The sequence below is a fragment of the Gopherus flavomarginatus genome, chromosome 4 (assembly GCF_025201925.1).
Source record: "Gopherus flavomarginatus isolate rGopFla2 chromosome 4, rGopFla2.mat.asm, whole genome shotgun sequence".
Taxonomy (NCBI): Eukaryota; Metazoa; Chordata; order Testudines; family Testudinidae; genus Gopherus; species Gopherus flavomarginatus.
Window position 1 is genome coordinate 102,251,709 of NC_066620.1, and position 25,049 is coordinate 102,276,757.

The following is a 25,049-nucleotide window of genomic DNA, read 5'->3' on the forward strand; positions in this document are numbered from 1 at the left end:
TCAAGGCTTTATGTATTTCGTATGAGGTTAGCCTAGAACCAATCCTAATACGTGCCTTAATTTGCACATGGTATCTCTGTTTTAAGCTCTGCTCTGTTGGTTTAGAAAGATATCCTTTGTTTACAATATACTTTATTCATACTGTAATAAGCCCCTTCTCTGGGTAAAAATAGCAAGAAAGAACCTTTTGACCAGGGTGCAGGCTGTAGGAGTCAAAAAAGTGTACATTAGTTGGCATAAAGTTTTAATTTTATAGGGTAACTTTGAGTATATAGAATAATAGAATATCAGGGTTAGAAGGGATCTCAGGAGGTCATCTAGTCCAAACCCCCCTGCTCAAAAGAAGACAAATCCCTAAATGGCCCCCTCAAGGATTAAACTCACAACCCTGGGTTTAGTAGACCAATGCTCAAACCACTGAGCTATCCCTGCCCCTGTATAGGAACCTTTCTTAACCTGAAACAATACACAACAAACATATTGTAACAAACAGTATATACACACCTGCTTGCTCACTCACTCAGGCTTTAGGATATTTAATATGACCTACGTCCAAAAAGCAAAAATACCATGTGCAAAACTGAAAGGGCCCATTAAAACAATAAGATTTTGCCTCAGGAGGCAAAGGTTTGAGTTACATTAGCCGATTCTGGCAGGAAGGAAGAACAACTGTTTACACATGTAACAAGACCAGGTATATTTCTGAACATCTCACCCTCCAATAATCTTTAATATGGACTACAATAATATACTTTTAAAAACACCAAAAATAGAAAAACACTGATGATATAAACATTTACAATATACTCATTTTTAGAAAGAAACAGCAAGCTCCTTAATGGTTATTTTACAGAAACCATTTCCCACAGCAAGGAACACAGATTAGGTTAATACATCAGAATTCTCATTTACATTGGTATAAATGCAAAGAAACTCCACTGACTTCAGGAAGGTTACTCTGAATTTACATTGGGGTAGCAAGACAAATTTAACCTCAACTTTCACATATGAATACAATTAGTCAAAATTCTCCCTGCCTTTGCAGCCATTTATCCTCAGGGAAGTCAGTGAGACTGCATAGATGTGAATGAAAACAAAATTTGACAATTTTTCCTTCATGTGTCTGTGTGCCAGCAGTGAGAAAGTTCACCACAATAAAAAAGACTTGTGTATCTAATACCATCCACAGTTAGAAAAATCTCATCAGTATAACTATTTTAATAGCTATGAACAAGTTGTATTTGCAGGTAATTTAAATTGCTCATCCAAATCTTTTAAAGACCTACAGAGCTATTTCTGGTTAGTACGAAAGGAGAGTGAGCTAATGGAAAACTAATCTGCTTATAACTGCTTTTTGAAGTCTTACCTTTACTTGGAATTTTATCTTACTAAAAGGGGAAAGCGGCACTAAGGAGCAAGATTTCTCAGTATGAATTTTATTATTTTGCTTTAAATCTAAACTGAATGGCTTTTCTCTCAGTAGGGGGGGCAGGCAATGTAAAAGTCTTTAGCTGGCCTCCCGAAGGGGGAAAAGCCTGTTTCTAAAGTGTCACACTGTTCATGGAGAAAATTAAAGTGAACTGCTTGAACACCACACACCTATCACCTGCATTCTCTCTTTTGTGCAGGAGATTTAAAATAAATAAACGAACCTGTCAGCAATCTTTCTGAGGCTCATATTCCCTTGCCAAACAGTAATGCCTATCCCTGAAGCTGTGGTATCGCCCTGCAGCTTTACAGGCATCATTATGTTGGTGCATACCTAGTCTTTTGGCTTTAATGTGTTCAAGAATATACAAATTGTGAGATTGGATGTCAGGTTCACAATAGCAGCCCCTCCCATACCAGGTGATCTCAAAACACTAAGAAGAATGTTATCGGTTATAATTATTACTATTTGCTGATTACACTATCACAAAGCACAATGGATTTATGCCTGTCTTCAGGGGGCCTAGTAAAGACTTTTAGCGTCTCAGTTATCTTTTCAACTATGTTCAAGTAACTTTCCACAGTGCAGCCTCTGGAATGCTCTTGTCTAGGAAGCATTGCTTAGAGAAGGGCATTTGCTAAAAGACAATTTATTTCTTTTTTGATGGGTAACAGAGTTTGTATTCTTAAATGGAAAAAACCTTCCAGTTATTCCTGTTTTTAACATAAATTTCCACATACAATTACATATAGGAAACATCAGGCATAATACTTAGGAGTGAAAATGGTAGTTGCAGAGGGAAAGACAATGGGAACAGAAAAAGCCTCTCTCTTTAAATTTGTATAAATGTAGCAACACATATTCTATTAAGAGTAATGTAGTTTTCATACTCTAGACGTGCAGATCTTCCATTTAGTATTCCATTTAGACAGGGCCGTAGCAACAAAGAACGTGGTCCCCTCTGAACATATGTCCGGGGCCCCTTACAATGCAGAAACTGGAATGCGGTATTTATTTTATACAATATAAAGGGTTCATATTATGTATACATAGGCCTACAGTGTACATGTATTCCATATTTACGCAAAGCGCTTCTTTCGAACCTTGTTCTCCGCAAATTGGTTAATCAATGCGTCATAGTCCAGAGATCTGGCAATCTTGTTTTCGATTGAGATAACTGCAAGCGCAGAAAGCCTGTCATCTGTGATGGCTGAGCGCAGGACATTCTTGATCAGTTCATTCTGCTGAAGCTCCTTTCAGCACCAGCGACAGTAACTGGTATGGTCAGAAGAATTCTGATGCAAATGCAAAGATTCGGATATATCTCCTGAAGGCTGTTCTTGTATATGTACGTTAAAAAATTGTTTGCCGTGACAAGTCCTCTCTCTTTCTCGATGACATAAATAAAACGATTCAATTCCATTATGAGTTCGTTGGCATCAATGTCTCCCATTTTTCTTTCAAAATTTTTGCTGTGATTCTCCAGTTCATTTTCTCTGTGACACTGCTTCAGGCTGTTCGCGTTGTACAGAAATCCAAACAACTTATACCACTCCACGAGTTGGTCAAATCGTGATGAAACAGAAGATATAGCCTGATCAGTGAGAACAAGAAAGAACTGCGATTTGAATTTTTCTTCGGCAGAAAGACAACTCGAATCATCAGCACATTCGTAATCAAACATTCTCTTCTTACGTCACACACTGGTTTCTGGAAACACCTGCTCAATACCCATATGCTCTGCTATTTCACGTGCATTTGTGACCACAGAGTTATATCCTGTATTTCGATAGTTTTCCAAAAACTTCATTGTAGCACCGACTTCTGCTGCCTGCAGTATGTCAATTGACACATCTAGTGACTGAATTAATTTGCTGGTTTTATTGACGTGAAATAGTATATCGTACCACGTGTACACAGTCAGAACAAAAGGCACGTAGTAACATGGTCTAAAAGCGCACCGGCTTCTGTTGCTGTATTGCCATCTTTCTTTTCGAGCGCATATTCTCGCAAAGATGACAAAGCATTGCACAATTCTTCAAGGTGATAACGCAATGGCTTCACAGCATCAATTCTCGACTCCCAACGAGTGTCCGATAACCCTTTAACAGATATTGGCATATGTTCTTGAAGTATATCCCAACGTGAAGGTGAAGATGAAAAGATAACGTATACTCTGTTAATCAGACCGAAAAAGTCAACGGCATATTTCGATGACTTTGCCACGTCTGAGATCACAAGATTCCAAGTGTGAGCTCCACATGGTACATACAAGGCACGGTCATTTATTTCTAGCATGCGGGCTTGAACTCCTTTATTCTTTCCTCTCATATTTGCGCCGTTATCATAAGCTTGGCCTCTCATGTCAGCAATGTCTATTCCTAAGTTGTTTGCCTTTTCAAGAAACGCTTCCAATAAGCCCTCGCCAGTTGTATCATGAACATTAAGAAAACCAACGAACACTTCACGAAAATTGACACCATCTTCACCGCTGCATTCAACAAAGCGTTAACACCACAGACATCTGTTCTTCATGTGACACATCGGGAGTACAGTCCAAAATAACTGAATAATATTTTGCTTTTTTAAGCTGCGCTATGTTGGCCTCTTGAATGTTACTGGCAACAAGTTGGATCTGCGGACTGAAGTACTGAACATGTGTCTCTGCCTTCTTAAGCCTCTGTAAAAGTTCGCTGAGGACAGTATCATACTCTGCAAGCAATTCAAACAGTCCCAAAAAGTTGCCATTCGAAGGATCGCCGAGCTTTTCATTACTTCCTCGAAATGCCAAGTGTCTTTCGGACAAGAAAATAACGACATCAACCATGCGCTTGACAACATTTCTCCAGAAATCTCTTTCTTTCAGAAAAGCCTGCAATTCGAGTTGGTCAATAGATGTACGGTTTACTATGCCTGACCGAAGGTCAAACCATTTCACCATACAGTCTTGATGACCTTTGCCTGTTTCATGCTGCTGAAGTCTTTTTTACAGTGCTTTCCAAGAAGATGTTCCACGATGTAGCGGTATGTCGCCAGTGCCAAATAATTTACAACAAAAACAAAAAATGGCATCTTTCTGAACTGAGTACATTAACCATGAATATCTTATTTTCTCTCCATTTGCCATGGTTTGATAGAAATGAGTACTTGTGAACCTCCGTCTTTCCTCGTTAAATGGAAATTAGTAACTTTCATTCTGCTGCGGTGGGCCACGTGCAACAATGTCACACACTTGCCTGTCCGATATTATAGACGGCCAATCTCCTGGATCATCAGTCAGTGGTTCAGATTCAGATACTTCTTTCCCGGCAGCAGCTGGAATATCTGTCACAGTTTGTTTGGTAGAGCAACTGGCTTCACCTTCGACCTCACTTGAAGCACCTTCTGGATACTTCTGGATACAATTCGTCGCTGCTAGCGCTGTCCGTTTCATGTGCCTGTACCTGTACGTTGGATTGCAGCGCAAAATACGTTGACAACTTTGGAATTTTCTCAAGTTCCTTCTTGGCATCTTTTGCTGCCTTTCGTTTACTAGCTCCGCTCTTATACATTCTCTTAGACATCACAAAGCACGCTTCTGCGTTGGAAACGATAAAAAACTAAACAACTAAATTAATAACATTTATCCGCCGACTGCCATTATGAACGCAAATACACATTCTTTGAATGGGTCCAACTAAAATTCGAAACTGACCGACAGACAACTGATGTAGCCAATAGCATTATGATGTATCATAATGACTTCACGGTTTTGTCAGTAAAACCGACATGGATTGTGCAATAGCGTCAATAAATGTCACTTACCTAGTTATACCTTACATTTTTTTTGCCACTTTTAGGGGCCCCCTTCCTTGAGAGGCCCCCTCCGGTCGGAAGGTACGGAGGGCGCTCGCTACACCTCTGCATTTAGACTGGGCTAGTAGCACTGGTATTGTTAAGGTTACCTGAAACTTCCCATTATGAGACCCTGTTTTCAATTGCTCATAAAATTTTGCCAAAGTTTAATAATTTGGGCAGAAATGTTAAATCCTAGGCATCCGCCTCAGGCTGAATTGTTCTGGAAGTTTTCAGCCAAAACAGTTTAGCCACATACGAGAAAAGTTCTAGTGAAAAATACATTTTTTTTGCCCACATTAAATTCTGACAAACTTTTCTTTCAAAAGCTCTAGTGCTCCCTTGCTTTGGAGCAGGGACTTGAAATTTGGCAGGTCCCTTTGCATTGGGGATGTGCCTTTTCCCATCCAAAATCTAGCCAAGTTAAAAGCCTTTGAAAAATTGCAGTTGCATGTACTCAGTATAAATGTCTTAGATTTTACCAGTGAAAGGGTGATTGAGTCAGGGAGTCTAGAAGGGTAAGATTAGGACTTGGTGGTACTTGGATGAGAATCCTGAGGAGTGGAGACTGGCTAGGTAAGAAATGTAGGACTGGAAGGGACCTCAATAGGTCATTTAGTCCAGTCCCCTGCACTGAGGCAGGACTAAGTATTATCTAGACAATCCCTGACCAGGTGTTTCTCTAACCTGTTCCTAAAAACCTCCAGTGATGGAGATTCCACAACTTCCCTAGGCAATTTGTTCCAGTGCTTCTCTTACACTTAGAAAGTTTTACCTAATGTCTAGCCTAAACCTTTCTTGCTGCAACTTAAAGGCCATTCCTTCTTGTCCGGTCCTCCTTGGTTAAGGAGAACAATTAATCACCCTCCTCTTTATAATATTTTATGTACTTGAAGACTATCATCATGTCCCTCCTCAGTCTTCTCCAGATTAAACAAACCCAGTTTTTTTCAATCCTCCATCATAGGTCATGTTTTCTAAACCTTTAATCATTTTTGTTGCTCTCCTCTGGACTTTCTCCAGTTTGTCCACATCTTTCCCTGAAGTGTGGTGCCCAGAACTGAACACAATACTCCAGATGAGGACTTATCTGTGCTGAGTAGAATGGAAGAATTACTTCTTGTGTCTTACAACTCCTGCTAATATATCCCAGAAATACATTTGTTTTTCTTGCAGCAATATTACATTGTTAACTGATATTTAATTTATGATCCACAATAACCCAGATCCTTTTCTGCAGTACATCTTCCTACGCAGTGTTTGCACATTTTGTATTTGTGCAATTGATTGTTCCTTCTTAAGTGTAATATTTTGCATTTGTCATTATTCAATTTCATCCTATTTATTTCAGGCCATTTCTCCATTTTGTCAAGATCATTTTGAATTCTAATCCTGTCCTCCAAAGCGCTTGCAACCCCGCCCAGCATGGTATCATCCACAAACTTTACAAGTATACTCTCTGGCCATGGCTACACTTATAGTTTTGCCGCGCTGGTAGTTACAGCTATGTTCGTACAGCTGTGTAGGGCCAGCGCTGCAGTGTGGCCACATTTGCAGCACTTGCAGCGCTGTTGGGAGTGGTGCATTGTGGGCAGCTATCCCACAGAGCACCTCGTCCCATTTTGGCGCTGTGGCTTGTGGGAAGGGGAAGGAAGTGTGCGGGTCTTTCCGCTTCCTGTTCCAACGCCCCGTGGTGCTTTGCTACACATTCCGAGCAGTTTGGCGGCATTGTGAGTCTGCAGCGCGATTTCTGAGATTTCTGTTACAAATGGAGCCTGAGCTGCGGAGAACCTTGCTGATGAATGTTGCCAGCACATCACGCATGGCAGTGGAGCTATTCCTTCAGCTGCAAAGTGACAGTGAGGAGTCAGACGATGATATTGAAACGCCTGACGCTCAAGACACTCAATTGCTTGTGGCAGTAACAGACGTGCTCAGCACCGTGGAACGGTGCCTTTGGGCTCGGGAAACCAGCACTGAGTGGTGGGATCACATCGTCCTGCAAGCCTGGGATGACGAGCAGTGGCTGCAGAACTTTTGGATGAGAAAAGCCACTTTCATGGCACTGTATGCTGAGCTCGCCCCTACCCTGCGGCGCAGAGACACGAGATTGAGAGCTGCCCTGCCAGTGGAGAAGCGGGTGGCTATTGCAATCTGGAAGCTGGCAACTCCAGACAGCTACTGATCGGTGGCGAACCAGTTTGGAGTGGGAAAGTCCACCGTTGGAATGGTGCTGATGCAAGTTTGCACAGCCATTAATCACACCCTGCTAAGAAGAACTGTGACTCTGGGGAACATGCAGGACATTGTGGATGGCTTTGGACAAATGGGTTTCCTTAACTGTGGAGGGGCAATAGATGGGACGCATATTCCTATTCTGTCACCACCCCACCTGGCATCAGAGTACGTTAATCACAAGGGGTATTTCTCCGTGGTTCTGCAAGCGCTTGTGGATCACCGTGGGCGTTTCACTGACATTTACTCAGGATGGCCTGGAAAGGTGCATGATGCACGCATCTTTCGGAACAGTGCCCTGTTCAGGAAGCTGAGGGCCGGGACTTTTTTCCCAGACCGCAAGATCACAGTAGGGGACGTCGAAATGCCCACTGTGATCCTTGGAGACCCCGCTTACCCCTTAATGCCATGGCTCATGAAACCGTATACAGGGAAGCTTGACAGGAGCAAGGAACGGTTCAACTACAGGCTGAGCCGGTGCAGAATGACTGTGGAGTGTGCTTTTGACCGTTTGAAAGGGCGCTGGAGGTGTCTTTATGGGAAGCTAGATTTGGGGGAAAGCAGCATCTCCGCTGTTATATCCGCGTGCTGTACCCTCCATAATATTTGTGAAGGGAAGGGTGAAAGATTCAGTGAGGAATGGACCTCCGAGGTTCGATGCCTAGAGGATGAATTTGCACAGCCAGAGAGCAGGGCTACTAGAGAGGCCCAGGAAAGGGCTTCAAGGATTAGGGGCGCCTTAAGGGAGCAATTTGATGCTGAGAGCCAACAGTAATGTTTGGTGCCTTTGCTGTGCTCCTTTCTACCTTGGGGTACAGTATTTACCACTTTCTGCAATAATAAAGAGTATTGTAAAAGCCATAAAATCCTTTATTCAAAGTACAGTACATAAAAGGCCAGGGGGGTTAGGGTGGTGGACTGTACATTCAGAGGTTTGAATATGTCCTGTTTGGATTACTGTTCAATGTCTGCTGCACTTCAGGATTACTATGCTGCAGAGTAATGGGGGTGGAGTGCACAGGGTAAGAATTATAGTTATCAGGGCTGGTAGGTGATCGTACAGGTGTTGGGGGCAGCTGGGGGTAATAAGAAACTGGCTGCTGGAGAAAGGTGTTTTGTGCAAATACTGGGGACCAAGAAAGAGAGCTTTGGGAGGGGTGTGGGTTACCACGGTGCAGATCTGCCTGCATGGCTACGAGAGACTCGAAAGACTCAGTTTGGCGAGCCAGGAGGCTTATCATGTGCTTTGAGGTTTTTTTGGTAGCCAATTCCTTTCTCCTGCTTTGTGTTTGCCTCCACTCATACATTTTCTCTCTCCATTCCTGCGTCTTCCTACTTTCTCTGTTGTAGTGATTCAGAACTGCTTTGATCAACCCCTCTTGATTTTCGTGGATTTTTTCTCAAGTTCTGCAACCGACGTGAGGCCGGTGATCCGGCTGCATTAGTCAAGGTCACTAAAAAAAAACAGATAGAAACATGTAATACACAGAGGCTACATTGTTTATTATCACACAGTGAAGGAGTTTGTAGACTTTTTGTAGCATCATTCCCACATACCTAACATAACACAGAGAGGCCAGGGAAGCGAAGGCATGGCGAGCAATGGGGTGAGTGTTTCTGCCCCAACTTCACCTGGGAGGGGGAACTGACTGATGGCTCACTGGGGTTTATCTGCACTGGGTACAGGAGGTAGCTGGTGGCCTGCACAGGGGACAGTAGGGAACATGAAGATGGCGAGCTCCTGGCGGGGGGGGACGGGGACGGTCTGTGGAACTGCCGGCGAGGGGAGGGGAACGCACCGCGGGGCTGGCTGCCTGCTGGAAAGTTGGGGGGGGGGAGACCGGAGCGCGCCGTGGGGCTGGCTGCCTGCTGGAAAAGGGGGGGGGGGGAGACCGGAGCACACCGCGGGGCTGGCTACGTGCTGGAAAGGGGGGTGGGGAGACCGGAACGCACAGCGGGGCTGGGGGGGGACCGCGAACCTGGCGCCCTGCACTCAAGTATCCCTAAATTCTCAACAGGGTTTCCTACTGCCAGAAATATCACTGCTGCGTGTTACCTGGGAAGAGAGGGAGGGTCTTCTACAGCAATGTGGATTCCGCCCTGGCCACTATGCAGCTTGCCTGTGTGCAGCCATGGTACCCACACCCCTCACTACACAGTGGATGGGACGAGTTAGCCTGACCGGGACAAGGACCACGGTGGCTCTCCCTATAAACTTGCGAAAGCACATTGCCCACGCTCTGGCTGCAACTTTTCAAGAGATTACCGAGGCAGATTACAGAGACCTGATAGAGCAAATCAATGGGCTATTCCACGTTTAGGCATACATGCAGGCAGCCATAACCCAAACCGTCCTCTCCCAAAACATAAAAATATGCTTACCCCGAGCACGCTCCTCTGCTTCTTCCTCACCAGCAACTTCCAGCTGCTGCGACTGGCTAGCTTCCTCCTGGCTTGAGAAGAGCTCCTGGCTGCATGCCTCCTGGGACTCCGGGGTGTCTCCCTCCACCACAGTAGCCTGACTCTCGGCTTCCTCTACACTCTCCCCCACTTCTCCCTGCTCTGAACTCTCCATCGTGCTCCTAGGATTGGCAGTGGGGTCACACCCAAGTATGGCATCCAGCTCCTTGTAAAAATGGCAGGTCGTGGGGGCAGCTCCTGGGCGGCGATTTCCCTCACGGGCTTTGCAGTAAGCACTGCGCAGCTCCTTAATTTTTACCCTGCACTGCAACGCGTCCCGTTCATGGCCCCTTCTCAGCAAGGACTGTGATATCTGCCCATAGATATCATAATTTCTCCGGCTGGAGCGCAGCTGTGCTTGCACAGCTTCCTCACCCCAAACACTGATGAGGTCCTGCAGCTCGGAACTGTTCCATGCTGGGGCTCGTCTGGGGCGTGGAGGCATGGTCGCTGATTGATTGATTGATTGCACTCCACACCTGGCTGAGCAAACAGGAAGGGGATTTTTAAAATTCCCGGGGCATTTAAAGGTGGGGTCAGCTGAGCGCAGGGCAGTGGAGTGTGCATGATTACCAGAGAGGCTTAAAAGGTATGCTGGGATACCTCCTTCTACCCCGGAGGTCAATAAAAGCGCTGGTGGGCGTCCACACTTGCTGACCAGCGCTGGATCACCAGCGCTGGAATCGCTACACCCGAGGCTCGACCGGGTGTACAGCCAGCGCTGCAACCAGGGAGTTGCAGCGCCGGCCGTGCTTTGCAAGTGTGGCCACATCCTAAGTTGCAGCGCTGTAACCCCCTCACCAGCGCTGCAACTCCCTAGTGTAGCCATGGCCTCTATGCCATTATCTAAATCATTTATGAAGACACTGAACAGACCTGGACCCAGAACAAATCCTTGCAGGACCCCACTCGATACTCCCTGCCAGCTTGACTGTGAAACATTGGTAACTACTCTCTGAGTACACTTTTGCAACTAGTTGTGCAACCACCTCGTAGTACATTCTTGCAAGCTATATATTTCTTTAGTTTATTCATAAAGTCATGTGACTGTATCAAAAGCCTTACTGAACTCAAGATGCATTACATCTACTATTTCCTCCCTATCCACAAGGCTTGTTACTAGGGCTGTCAATTAATCACAGTTAACTCACAGAATTAACTTGCAAAAATTTATCGCAATTAAAATAGTTAATCTGTGAAACCCACTGAAAAAGTGTCATGTCCCCCTTTAGAGCTGGTCCATGTAGAGCAGTGGTCTCCAAAATGGGGTGCACAAGAGGATCCTTGGGGGTGCGCAGCAGGAGGAGCGTTTTTGGTTTTTTTTGCACTTCGGCAGTTCGGACAGAAGTCTGAGCGGCTTTTTTTTTTCCTCCCTTCGGCAAAAATGGCAGAGCCAACACGGCAGGGTGTGTGCTCAAAAGTTTTCTACTGAAAGGGGTGCGCAATCAAAAAAGTTTGGAGACCACTGATGCAGAGGATGGTAACCTACTATTGCTACCAGTTACTTTGCTAGCTCAAGCGGCAGAGGTCCATGCTGTGGATCTAAAGTTCCAACCCCGCTGATGACTCATGTTGATGGCAATATGATGCCACATGATGGAATTTCTGTTTTTTCAGTTTACTAGAAAATTGGTCACAAAAAAATCACATTAAAAGGTTATTAATATTGCAAAGTCAGACAGTCAAATGCTAGGAAATGCCAGAATTAAGGTTGTCTGTGCAACTTTAATTTGTCCCTCTTGCGCAACGCATTACAATATAGTATTTAATTACACATAGTATATAATATTTTTTCCACTGGACCCATCATATTTAATTATATGCAGTATATAATACTATTTTTTCCACTGGACCCTTGTCTTATACAGTGCACAGACTGGATCTGCTGGGGATTAATTAGGATTGTGTAGTGAAGGAGACAGTTGCATGTAGAATCCTTGCTTCAGTTGTTGCAGAAGCTGGAGGAGGTGTAGCAATTACTGTATTATAATGCATATGCACAAGGGTATCAAATTTAGGCTGCACAGGCCACTTCAATTCTGCCATTTGCTAACTCTTTAGTGCTTGAGTTTGCAACCTTAATAATGGTTCTTTTAACACAGTTTTATGTGCGGGTGTGTGTAATAAAAAGGTCGTACTGCACCTAGCACGATGAGGTTCTGACTTCTAGCTACTATCACAATATAAATTGTTATCAATAATAGTCATTAGTAGCCACTTGTAGAGTAACAACAAAACCATCAAATTTTTCATTTTTTCAAATATTTTTATAGCACTAGTTAACCATTGTGAGTAAATTTCTATTTGTCTTTCGTATTTTTGTAACTGAATCAAGTTTTGAGAAATTACTTTTAAGAGGAGAAAACATTCTTGCCTTTCTGCTTCCTTGTGTTGTAGGGCCTCACTGGAGACCTATGTTGCAGACATTGAATCCCTGCTGTGGACCAGTGTGCCTGCTATCAAAGTGAGGCAAGGAGAAGGCCCAGCTATCTGGTTTGGTATCACTAGTTTCCCAAAGCAGGCGCCAAGCTCTACTAACTCAAAATTATAATGACCCCACAAGTTCACCTGATTAAACATACCCAACAGCAGAAAAAAGCATGTTCTAACCCAATTGCTATGTCTGTCCTCTGTATATCCATGCCTAAGAATCACAAAGTCATTCCTCAAAACAATAATAAATGAACTACATTTCTAGATAACAAACAATTGTTTCCCTGAGTAGACTTTGTTTTTAAAAACTGTCCCCTAGAGCAAGAGGATCATGTAGTGAAAACCCTGTGCTAACACCTGTCATTCATTTTTTAACTGTCTAAATACTTCTGCATAAAAATTTACAAGAAAGCAGGGGAACCTCAGCAGGCCTCCAATAGCAGTTAAAAATCACAACAGCCATTTGCTATGAAAGATCTTTTTGCCTCTGTCCAACAGTTTGGTGCTGTTAGCATCAAGACCACCCTGCTTTTTGAAGACTAAAGCAATGCTGACAAAATTTCACATTTAAATAATTGACAACTCCCCCCCCAGCAAAGTGGAAATTTTACTTTTCTCACCCACCCCGTCATCTCTCCAATTTGAACATGCCAATTGCAACTTTCTTAAATGCTCTAAAAAATAACAGGGGCAGAGAGGGATACTGCCTGAGATATTACACTGGTCAGTCTTAGCCCATGTCTAGCCATCACTATGTTCTTATGTGGAACTTCAGTGAGCCAGTGTTAATGAACCATTTTTATAGCTCTAAGCTGGTCTTAGTTTTCATTTTAGTTTGCAGCCCAGAGTCAATCTTTTGAGATGTAACCCACCAATATTTTTATGTATTTCTTTGCAGGAACAGAATCACAGCTACATTAGGGATGGTTACCTATTAGAAAGATCCTCAAACATATTTCACTGGCAAAGCATACTTAGTTTCACATTACAGATTCATACAGTGCAGTCACATCCTTATTACTTGGGAAGAGATTTCTTTGCTATGATGGGACCCTATCCTTTACAGCTAAACTAAAAATTCTCTTGCCTAGTATTTTGACTTTCAATTAATCTGCCAAAACCTCACAAAGCTGTGAAGACTTCTTTTAATTAGATGTTCTAAATGCTTTAACAGTTTCACAAATGCTCTCCTGAAGAGCAAGTTACAGCACTTTCATAATTTCAAGATGATTTGTCTCATTTACTCAGCATTTGGTGATACTTCAGCTGTTTCTAGCAGGGATTTATTGCCTATTCTAAATTTAATTGGATAACTTATTTCAAGATTATCTTTATTTTAGATTCCAGTAGTGTTGTATAATTTATTGTATGTGTCTCTATAAACATGGGCAGAGAGGAATGGGGGGTAAAAGCAGGCCATGTTTACTGGATCAATCCTGTGTGTACTGAATAATGACTGTACATAGGATGACTTGTTTTAACATTGTAATACAAACTTGCTTTAAACCCTTACAAAAATGAAATCTGAACAACTGACTTTAGCATAATCCCATCAGTCATAGAAAATACTGTAATTCTGCAGGAAAAGACTTGTGAGCTTTTCAAAAAAAGACATGCATTGGTATTATCAAAGCCCCAGTAATCATTTTCCCCCTTCACTCTTCTAAATCATTTTGCTTTTTGTCAGTAACAGACTACTTTTTCTTTTCCAGATTAGTGATGCATTTAACACATATATAACTGCCTAAAGCTACATACTATAAAGTTACCAGACTAGACATTCACCTCCTGTGAAATCATCTTGTTGTTGTTGTAAACCTATACACACAGGGCAGGAGGTCAAAGAAACATAGGAGTCATTTTAATAAGCAGGTAAGGTGCGCAGGTACAATGGTGATGGGCATGGTATAAGAACCTACACAGAATTACATACAGAGCCCTAAAAGGCAGGCCACTGTGATCCTTTCCCTGTAGCTGGAAAATGACAGAGGAGCCTCTTCTTTTTTTTTTTTTTTTCCTTCTTCTCTTTTCTTTCTTTTTTTTTTTTTTTTTTTTGAAGTTGATGGGTGTAACATTCACCCTTAAGCTCCTTTATAGAATAGATAGCTGAAACAATAAGGGTCCCTGCCCAAAATATGGGCCATGGGCTGGAGGAGAAGCTGAACCACACGGGCCAAGGGGCTTCCAAGGGGTCTGACACAAAAAAGCGAGGGGGCAGGGGTTGATTGAACAACAACTGCACATTTGTTTGCGCGCACACAAAATAGAAAAGCCACAGAAACAGACAGGGAAAGCAGCAAAAAGCCAAGGACAGCCAGAGAAAGATATGTAACGTGATCCTGAGAAAAAGCTGAGAGCACTTTTGTGTAAAGTGTTGGCTGGAAAGAGGCTTGGAACTGTGAGAAAAGATGCTGCTTCCTGTTTGATTCTTACTGTGCTCAGGGAAACAGGACTTTGTGTACATTCTTTGTAAATAAACAGGGTAGCATCAAAGAACTACAGGACTCCACCACCAATTTTTCTTCCTAATGGAAAAAAAGCATAAGACCCTGAATATACTGGCTAACCACTTGGGTTACAAGGGGTAAATATTAAATACAAAGGTTTTGTTGTTTTTATTACTAGTTAATTAAAACGAGCATTAATTTAGGTTAATTTATGTTAACCTACCAAAGAAGCTACAAATGCTAGCAGTAATTATGGTGTTGTATGTGTTCATTTATAAAGAAGAGCTCTGTACAAGCTTACAAACTTGTTTCTCTCACCAACAGAAGCTGGTCCAATAAAAGATATTACCTTGCCCCCACCCCTCATTCCCTGTTGTGTCTCTAATACCTTGGGACCAACACAGCCACAACAACATGGCATACATTTATAAAAATGTTGTAGTAGGTTTATATGCGGCTCCTGCCAAGTTGGGAGAGCTGCATGCACTACTGCAAAGTTTAAGTGCCCTGGTTATAAGATCACATATTTTATGGATCCTTTTCTTGTGCATCTCCCCTGTAGAATGCTCATGTGATACGATGTATCAAATTAAGCAGTTCTAACCAAGACTCCTACCTTTACAATGCTCTTTAAATCCTGCACGTACGTCCTTTCAGTCTCCAGAATTTCTTGGACAACTCTGTCAACATAGAGCAGCTTTGGACTTGTGGGCTCTGTGACCAAGGACATAGCACAGTTTTTGTTCGTTCCCTTAGATTCAGCTTTCCTTGGCATATTTGGCCTTTTTTCAAGGCTTTCCTTGGTGTTCTGTTGCTCTGTGGGGTTACATCTTTGTAGCTCATTGCTGGAAAATCGCCTGGCTGGAATCAGCTCTAGTTTTATGGCCCCTGCATCCTTATCCTGGTTAAACAAACCCAAATGGCTGTTTGAAACTAAGGTCATTCTGCTGCCAAAGGAGCAGTGGCTGTCCCTGGAGGAGACAGAGGAGGATGTGGAACTGAAGCTGACAGGACGGTCGCTGTCTGACAGTTCCATGGTATTTATTCCACAGTAGCGGAAAGGTCTGTTCCCGCTGCACAAGTCTTCCTTTGTTGTCCTGGGGTCAGGACAATCTGTCACAGCATGTAGGACATCAAGAGGCAAATGGTAGTCATCTGAAAAATAAGTAAATGTTTTTACTGTTACAGTATCTCATAATACATATTAACCAAACAGTCATCTAAAACCACGTACACACAAAACAAATGCAAAATCTGTTGTTCCACAGATAACTGAAACAAAAGGCTTTGGAAGGTTCAATGGTGGTCACTGTGATACAATCTAATACCTTTCACCACTAGGTCAATGTGGCCAATCATTATAGCCATCTAACACTGATTTGGTGGCCCGTGGGAAAACAATTTAGTGGTCAAATTAGGGAAGAAAACGCAGTTTCCACAAAATCAAAATTTCCCATAGGAAAAATCTTAGTTTTGGTGAAAACTGAATTTTTCATTAGGAAAATTTACATGAAATATTTCAGTTTAGGTCAGTTTGACTCAAATCAGAATGTTCTGTTTTGTTGATCTGACCCCAAACTTTCAATTGTAATCACTTCAGTAAAACATTAAACTGCTTTTGCCTATCAGTGCATTGTGAGTTGTAGTTCAGGCCTCCATTCTTCCCTATGGGCTGAGTTCCCTGGAGGACTACATCACTGATAATGTAATACAAAATTCCCTCTGGCCTAGCTCTGCGTGGCGCATCATGTGAGAGAGCCAGATTGGCCAGGGAGCCTTACTCACAAAAGAGAATGGGAGCATCGGGGTCTCAAACTACAAATTCCCATGAGGAAATGCATTGAGAAGAAAATGCAGTGTAACATAGAAGTGGCTCAAAATTAAGTGTTTCATGTCATTTCAACAAATCAAAACAAATTTTTGGAATGTTTAATATTGGGGGGGAATGTTTAATTGTTTTGATCAAAAACACAAACAATTTCTGAATCAATTTTTTTTTAGAATTTCCATTTCAGGAAAGTTTTTGAAACTTCATATTTTCATCCCAATTTTGAATGAAAACAAATGCTGAAATGTCCAAATTTCCCATGGGATGGACATGCTGAATTTCACTCCACCCTAGACTTAATTCAGTGAGCAGCTGTCCACAGTTGAGAAATCAAGCTTCTGTCTCAGTAGAGAAGCCAAGACGTGAATGAGCTTGTGAACTGAACCTTCCTACTCTTGTAACTGGCCCCTCCAGGTCAGAATTGGGGCACACTGGAGATATGGGAAACTTGCACTGCCATAACGTATGCTGCACCTGGTCTGTGGATAGCCAGAACCTCATTCTCCAGAGAATGCAAAACTTTTGCAAAACAAGTACCAAACTCTTAAAAATACATACATAAAAGTGGGTTGCTCTGACTTGTCTACAATATATTCTGTCCTCTGATACATACATGTACATCAACACTGAGGGGTACTGCCAAGTGTATATCAGAGGACACAATTTGGCCATTAGAATCTTAAAGGCTTGATAATCCTCTCATTAACACTAGCTTAACACCATGCCCTGTTTTATGCTTGTAAGGAAGAGAAGGACCAGATCTTAAAACTATGCTACCATCCACCTTTCCCTGTCTTCCTCTTGCATGTAACATTTTCTTGAATATGCTCTGACAGCGAGTGCAAACTCCAAAAGGAACAATATAAAGGAAATATATTTCTTGCAGCAAAATATTTAAACTGAAGTTTATTTTTCCCAAGTGGGCAGCAAAAATGTTCACATCCTTATTGATTTCGATAAGAAAAAAAAGTTTGCATTTTTGTTACTAGTGTGAAATCATCTTACAAGTTAAGTTAGAAATTAGAGGCTAGCAGTGCAGAGTTAAAGGCTCTTGAAAATTGCACAGGATAAATAAGGTAACGGGGATACCCTTACACTAACTTATCATAAAATAGATTACTAAAGTACATGACAAAGAACACGTGATTAGTTGCATTTGGTTGGAACATAAAAGTTTCCTGTTTCATTCAATTACTTCATACTCTGTCTTCCTGTTTCGCTGATATGTTGTCTGGTTTTCAGATAACATGAAGGTATTACTAAGTAATGCTTGTTCCACAAATATTTGTGCCATTCATTAATATAAAAAAACCCAACAATTTGGGTCAGTAAAATTGAAGTTGTAAGAAATGTTAATAGAAGTTTTTCAAATAAATATATTTACAGACACAAGGTATAAGTAAAATTTAACATGGCCCTTTAAACCTTCCATAATGTTCTCTTTGATTGCTTTACAACAATTTAATGGCCTATAAAACAAGAAGGATTAGTTACAGTAGTTAAAATGCACTTCCTCTTAAAAGGCTACAGAAGCATGACCTTGGCAAACACAACAGAGCTCAGGGCACCTGAAAGCAGGAGTTACCTGTACATAGAAAACATTTGACCAAGGATCGTCCATTTTCACAAAAGTCATTAAAGGTAAACATGCAGCACTATGTAAAAGTATGCAACTGAATAGTACACAGAGTACACCAGACAAACCATTTACCCCCTTGAAGATCTTGTTCTGTTTTATCCTTCTTCCTGCTTCCCTGAAACTAGTTTTTTCTTTAATTAAAATTCTTAGTACTTTTAGAGCCATGTGTAACCCTGCAGTTTGGCTTCACAGCGGTTTATGAAAAAAAAAATTTTTCTTCCCCAAATCAATAGGTAAGTGATCCTACAGATTTACTTCTCAAAACTTCATGCTGACCTCATAAAAAACACAATGGTTCTGCATGATCTCAATGCAAGAACTACAAGTCACCCCAGGCTGTTTAAAATGGGTTCAGGCTCTACAAAAAGTTTGTGAATCTCAGCAAAATTGTATGACATGCTTAATTGGCGTTCTGAGCTTAAAACAAAACCAGAAAGCAGATTTGTTTCCGTGTTTTTGTGTTATATTACAAACATTTTGCACAGCTGCAATTGCTTTTAAGTTTTGCTTAGTATAAGCCGAGAGACTAGCCCTAATAAAAACTGGATCTGAATGCCACTGAACTTCTGTTCTACCTATAGGTTCTTCTAACAGCCTCCATCACCATAATATCTGAGGTTTTCCCAAGTTATCCGCACAAAACCCTTGTGAGGTGGGCAGGGGCAGCTCCAGGTCCCAGCATGCCAAGCGCGTGCTTGGGGCGGCATGCCGCAGGGGGCGCTCTGCCGGTCGCCAGGAGGGCGGCAGACAGGCAGCCTTCGACGGCATGCCTGTTGAGGGTCCACTGGTCCCACGGCTCCGGTGGACCTCCTGCAGGCATGCCTGTGGAGGGTCCGCTGGTCCTGCGGCTTCGGAGGTCCACCGAAGCCGCGGGACCAGCGGACCCTCCACAGGCATGCCTGCGGGAGGTCCACCAGAGCCGCGGGACCAGCAACCGGCAGAGAGCCTCCCACAGCACGCCACCATGCTTGGGGTGGCGAAATGTCTAGAGCTGCCCCTGGAGGTGGGAAAGTATTATCCCCATTTTATAGATGGGTAAATAAGGAACAGATAGATTAACGTATTTGTCCAAGGGCACACGAACAATCTATTGGAAAAATCCAAGAACTGAATGCACTCCAGAAGCCTAACTACAAGCCCATTCTTCCTCCCTTGGTGAAGTTCAGATTTCTGCTTTTGTTGTTTGGGCCCATCTCCATTGCCTTACAGATATCACAGAATATCAGGGTTGGAAGGGACCTCAGGAGGTCATCTAGTCCAACCCCCTGCTCAAAGCAGGACCAATCCCCAGACAGATTTTTACTTCAAATCCCTAAATGGCCCCCTCAAGGATTGAACTCACAATCCTGGGTTTAGAAGGCCAATGTGCAAACCATTGCAAATACCTCTTCAATACATTGCCCAAATTGTCTACCGCCTGACTGGCAAAATAATCTCAAGGTGTTAACAATGGAAAAAATCACCATCCCTAATAAAGATTTGTCTAATATTATTATCTCAATGATTTAACTTATTTTACTGTGTTCACCTCAGAGAACACTGAAACCTCTCTCAAAATCCTGTTTCTCTCAAACTTCTCTTCATAATGAGCAAATTCATTTTTCAAAAACACACTGAGGGGCTGGCTTACAGAGTTGCTGAACATCCACAGTTTTCAATGACATCATCTGGCCATCGTGTGAGTGCGCCGTACTTCTGGAGCAAAAAAAACTCATCTTTTGCTTACATAATTATTGTTCATGCAAGGTCTTCTGAGACGTATATACTTACATAAGTGTTGTACTCTTTGACCTACATTTGACCCAGTGCATTACCTGTTACTCTGTTATGTATTTTGTTGTTTACTGAAACTTTTGCAACAAGTAAAAAAAGCAACAACAGATCTTTTGGAAGGGTTGAATAATGGTATTTAACTTGTGCTCTGAAAAAATATCAACCTGAAATTTGCATACTGTAATTAAGGAATAACAATAATTACTTGTTAGTTCAGCACAGGGATGAGGATAATTACATGTTTGTCCACACTCATGAGGAAATGTGCTTCAGGACCAAGATCTTTCTTGTTCCTGGCTTTCCATTAATCTAGGCCATGTCTGCAGTGCCACTTTACAGCACTGCAACTTTCTCACTCAGGGGTGTGAAACCCTCCACCCTGCCCCAAGCGCTGCAAGTTTCAGCACTGTAAAGAGGCAGTGTAGACAGTGCCCCCGCCCAGCGCTGGCAGCTATGCTCCTCATGGAGGTGGTTTTTTTTTACAGCACTGGTGCCACGACTACACAGCCATGTTAAAGCACTGCTGCGGCAGCACTTTAACATTGCTAGTGAAGACATGCCCTTAGTTAGGCTTCCAATCAGTCTGGCTGACTTCCAATGAAACAACATGCAACCCACTTGCACCTCCCCAACAGGAGAATTTTAACTAATAAAAACAATGATGTGCACATTCTATAGCAGTGCAAGGTGAAAAATACATTCATTCCACACCAAGAGGCAACTGGGATGCTTGTTATAATGCTTAGTAAGACTACAGATAAAACCTCCCACTGTGTTATAATATATACAATAGTATAATGCAATTTGAGATAGAAACAAAAAGTAAGCCTTTGAGTATTAGTTTTTATTCCTCCGTGTTGACTACATGTAATTTTACAAGATATATTACACACATTACCAGCAACTTGAATTTTACTATTCAGATTTTGTATTACCTTTCTTCTCGTATGAAAGGTAAGTTTAAGTTATAATCTGCACAATCGTTTGCAGAAATCAGTCTTTACTTCAGATGTTCTGAAAGTTCAGCTGAATAAAAACAACAAGACTATAGTATGCCTTTCAATCCTTAGTTATAGTTTTGTTTAAAGCTTTTAATAATAAAAAGGCATTGGTCCATGCTCTATATGTATTTAGTAGAAGTTTTACTAAACCAATCTACTAAATGTATTAAATTTGAAATTAAAAGAAAGCCTTATCTGAAATTAAACAACACAGAGAGAGAGAGAGAGAGAGAGAGAGAGAGAGAGAGAGAGAGAGAGAGGTTTCCCCTTTTGAAAAAGGAATAAAATTTATATTAAAATGCATAAACTCCAATGATGCCACTATGTTACTATTTACATAAATACATTCCTCTGATGAAGGCATTCTCTACTATGAATATTGGTAAAGTGAAGAACAGTCCTTTGCAAACAAACAAACAAACTACACATATAACAACTGGGTCTTCCTATAAAGTATTCAAGTTTGGAAAACTCAACTTTTAGCTTTTATTTCACTACTGAACCCTAAATATAAATGTACATGAACACAGTATCATCTGCAACTTAACACTCCCTGTGTACAAAATCACATTGGAAAGACAGTACTTGCAGCATTAGAACACATAATATTGTGGATTCACTCATAACCCTCATGTACAACAGCTATCCAAGTACTTGAACTGAACTTTGAGCAACAGAAATCCCATTTATTAGAGATCATAAGAAAAGGAGAGGAACAAAATCCATCAACTAGCTTGCCTCCATAAATTAATCTCCCCACTGTTCTATAATTAAAGTAGAATAGCCTTCTGTCATATCAGACCACACTAATGTCCCAGAACATTGTTGTGAGGGAAAATCCTCTGCGACAGTATCTCACCACTATGGAATGTCTCTGGCTCCTTACACACTGAATGAACAAGTTCCTCTCTGTATCTCAAATGCTCAGTGAACAACACAACCTACCTGTGTGTAAGAGAATAAATGCATCCTCTGCCTTCAGCGGCTCCAGAATTACCTCACTGAGCACTTAGGTAAAATGAGAAGCTCTTACTAGTCTGTACAACTCCTTTGGTAGAAATATTGCATGAGTCAGCTTTTTTATATAGAAACCCTATACACAAAGGCTTCACAGAAACCAGATTCACAACTTTCTCACTGCCTTTTTCCCAGTGTACCCACCACTGTCTTCAGCATCACTAAGAGCCTTAAATGAAACATGACATCATTCAATTCAAGGATAGGACAATAGACACCACTGTGGGTAACTTTAAAATGCACACTTCACTGAGCAACACCCTAGAACTTCTATTCTTTCAGGCACAAGGCTGTAAAAACATCAAATACAACCCACACTTCCACAGCATATTTTACGCTTCACCCTTTGATTCACTAGACGATACTGATAAGCATGCAAAGTAAATAAATCAACTTCATGGTACCGTGAAATCCCTCAGTGCTAGAAATTCCATGCGAATTTGTGCTGCTAATTAAATAGGATTATTTTGGGCCATACTGAATCTACAGCAGGTCCAGAAAAGCTTTTCCAGTGAGTCTGTAAAATCTTAATATTTTAGAGTTAAAAAATAAGAGCTTTTTAGAAAACAATATTAAACCCACTCATTGATCAGTCAGCACTGGAATGTGGGGATGCAGGGCAGGGCAGGGCAAGACAGGACAGAAAGGAGCCTGGTTAGGGGACAAGGAAACAGACAGGAAAAAGCATGGAAGGGGGAGGGGGAAGGGAAGAGAGAAAGAATGAAGAAAGTAAGGACAAGAAAAGGTAAAAGAAAAGAATATAAAAAACAAACAAAAACACACTTAGGAAGAGGAAAAATAGAGTTACAAGTGGAGAAGAACAAGAAATGAGATGCAACTCAGAGCAGGGGAATATTTTTTGGCCATACATATTAACATAGGGTACAAAACATAGTGAGTTGAGAAAGGGAGAAAGCATTAGAGAGCGCACTGCTGGATACATCCTATTATCCCTGCTGTTGCCCTTTACTGTGTCATATCTAGATTTTAATCTGAAATGAGAGAGAGAAGAAGGGGTTGTTGTTGCCTTGCTGAGAAGAGGAAAAATGTGGGCACTGCTTTTCTCTTCCTCCAGTGCATACCTTCCTGTGGCCAGAATGGTCTGCTGCCTTAATCCCACCTTGACAGGGGTCCCAGATTTTCCATATTGCAAGTCTAGGCATCCTATTCCTGGCTCTTCACCTTTGCAGGATTTCGTATTCTCAGTGCAGGTCAATGAAGGCTTTTACCTGTTCTCAAATTGCCTGTGAGCGCTTCAGTGCCACTCTCTCTTGTTCTGCCTGCACTGGATAACTAGTACTAGAAAGGGCATTTAAACACTGTAATAATAGATTAGCTTTGCCTTGGCCTAGCAGGGAGAGTGAAGAAAAGTTGCAAAACTCAATAGCCAGGAATGTGATTTTTTTCTCCCATCTCCTATGAGGGGAGGAGATGGTATTTCATGTCACACTCTAGGCCCAGCAGGAATCAGCTGGGTTTCCAGCTGGTGGCACCTAATTCTCAGAACGGGCAATGGAGAATGTATCTATGGCAGCAGGCCCAACTCTGGCCTGCATAGGATGTAGCTTCTACACCATTTAAACACCATTATAAATGCTGGAGGAAAAGTGGGATTTGGGGTTGAGGTTGACAGCTCGTGACCCCCTGAGGGGTCTGACCCCCAGTTTGAGAACCTAAGCTAGACTCTTATCAGTACAAAGATACGTGAACCCAAATGCTCAAAAATCAGAAGACAGGTAAAGAGAAGCACACATTTTTTAAAATCTCATTATTTATACAACAATCTCAAGATTTTTTTGGCTGCTTGGAGCTAGCTGTCCCCCCCACCCCCATCTCTTTCCCTATCTTATCTATTTGGGTTGTAAACACTTTGGGGCACGGATTATCTCTTGCTGTGCTAGTATAGTACCTAGCACAAGGATGCCATCAGTGGTGCCATGAGGAGCGATGGAAATACAAATTAATAATAATAATATACTCACACAGTGGCTGCTAAGTTCTTTAACTTTTACCCACAAAAATCTTACGGCTTGATTTGTGCACAGTGGGGGCTGACAGATGCCAATAGAAGCTCCTTGATTCCCAGTCATTTGGTTCAGGCATAAATTAAATCTGCCCCCTTAAAGCTTTAATTTATGCTTCTGGCATAAGATCCAACAGGTACCCAACACCAGCAAAGAACTGGGTGCAGCAGATCCCTCTTGTACCTCCTGCACACATCCATTCACCTTGCTGTTCCTGAAACACCCACTGCCTGGCATAAGGGAAAGCAGGGGAGATTCAGCCTACACAGGGAATTAATTCTCCAGTAGGAATCTTTGGACACTTCAAATGCATTTTGCACTACATAAATAAACTTGAAGAACTGCAGAATCCAGCCCCTGAGTTCACACCATGATATTAAAATATTTATGACACTAATAAAGTTCATAGTGCTAGAGAAAAAGGGTAGCTGGGATAATGGGGTAGGAAGTCATTTTTATACTAGTCCATGTTTCATTTCATTTGGTTTTTGGCTGTTTTTCTGAGGGCGACAGGTTTTTTTTCTATGAAGTATTCAAAAGTCTTTGGGTTTGACTACCATAAAAACTGTGTTAATAAATCATGATCAAGTGTTGTAAAAATATTAATTTTTTTCATTTAAAAACAAAGCCTTGTCTTTCTAAACTTAATTAGCAAACTGAGTTTATAGAGGCTGGGGTGATGTCATTCTATAATTCATCATGATTAGTTAAGAACTTACTGAAAAAAAAATAGGATCCCTTCAGCAGTATTTAAAAACCCATAATTCAACAGTAAGAGTACACTCAGGCTCAAGTTCTTCTGTAGGACACGCTGACATCCTCACTGAAAGTGCAGTGTAATGTATTAATAACTCTCTGCAATGCAGTAGCTATTTAATCTGTATACAGCACTACAGAGATTTCTAACAAAAAGACACGTATCATGTGCT

At 41.8% G+C, this 25,049-nt stretch overlaps 1 protein-coding gene across 1 annotated transcript in view; it reads right to left on the bottom strand.

Annotated features, from left to right (window-relative positions):
- Positions 1-25,049, bottom strand: part of PLEKHG1 (pleckstrin homology and RhoGEF domain containing G1) — a 224,319-nt gene that overhangs the window by 67,641 nt on the left and 131,629 nt on the right. The window contains exon 3 of the mRNA XM_050949995.1: positions 15,455-15,993. Within this exon, the coding sequence (XP_050805952.1) occupies positions 15,455-15,993 (539 nt within the window). The remainder of the gene's footprint in view (positions 1-15,454; positions 15,994-25,049) is intronic.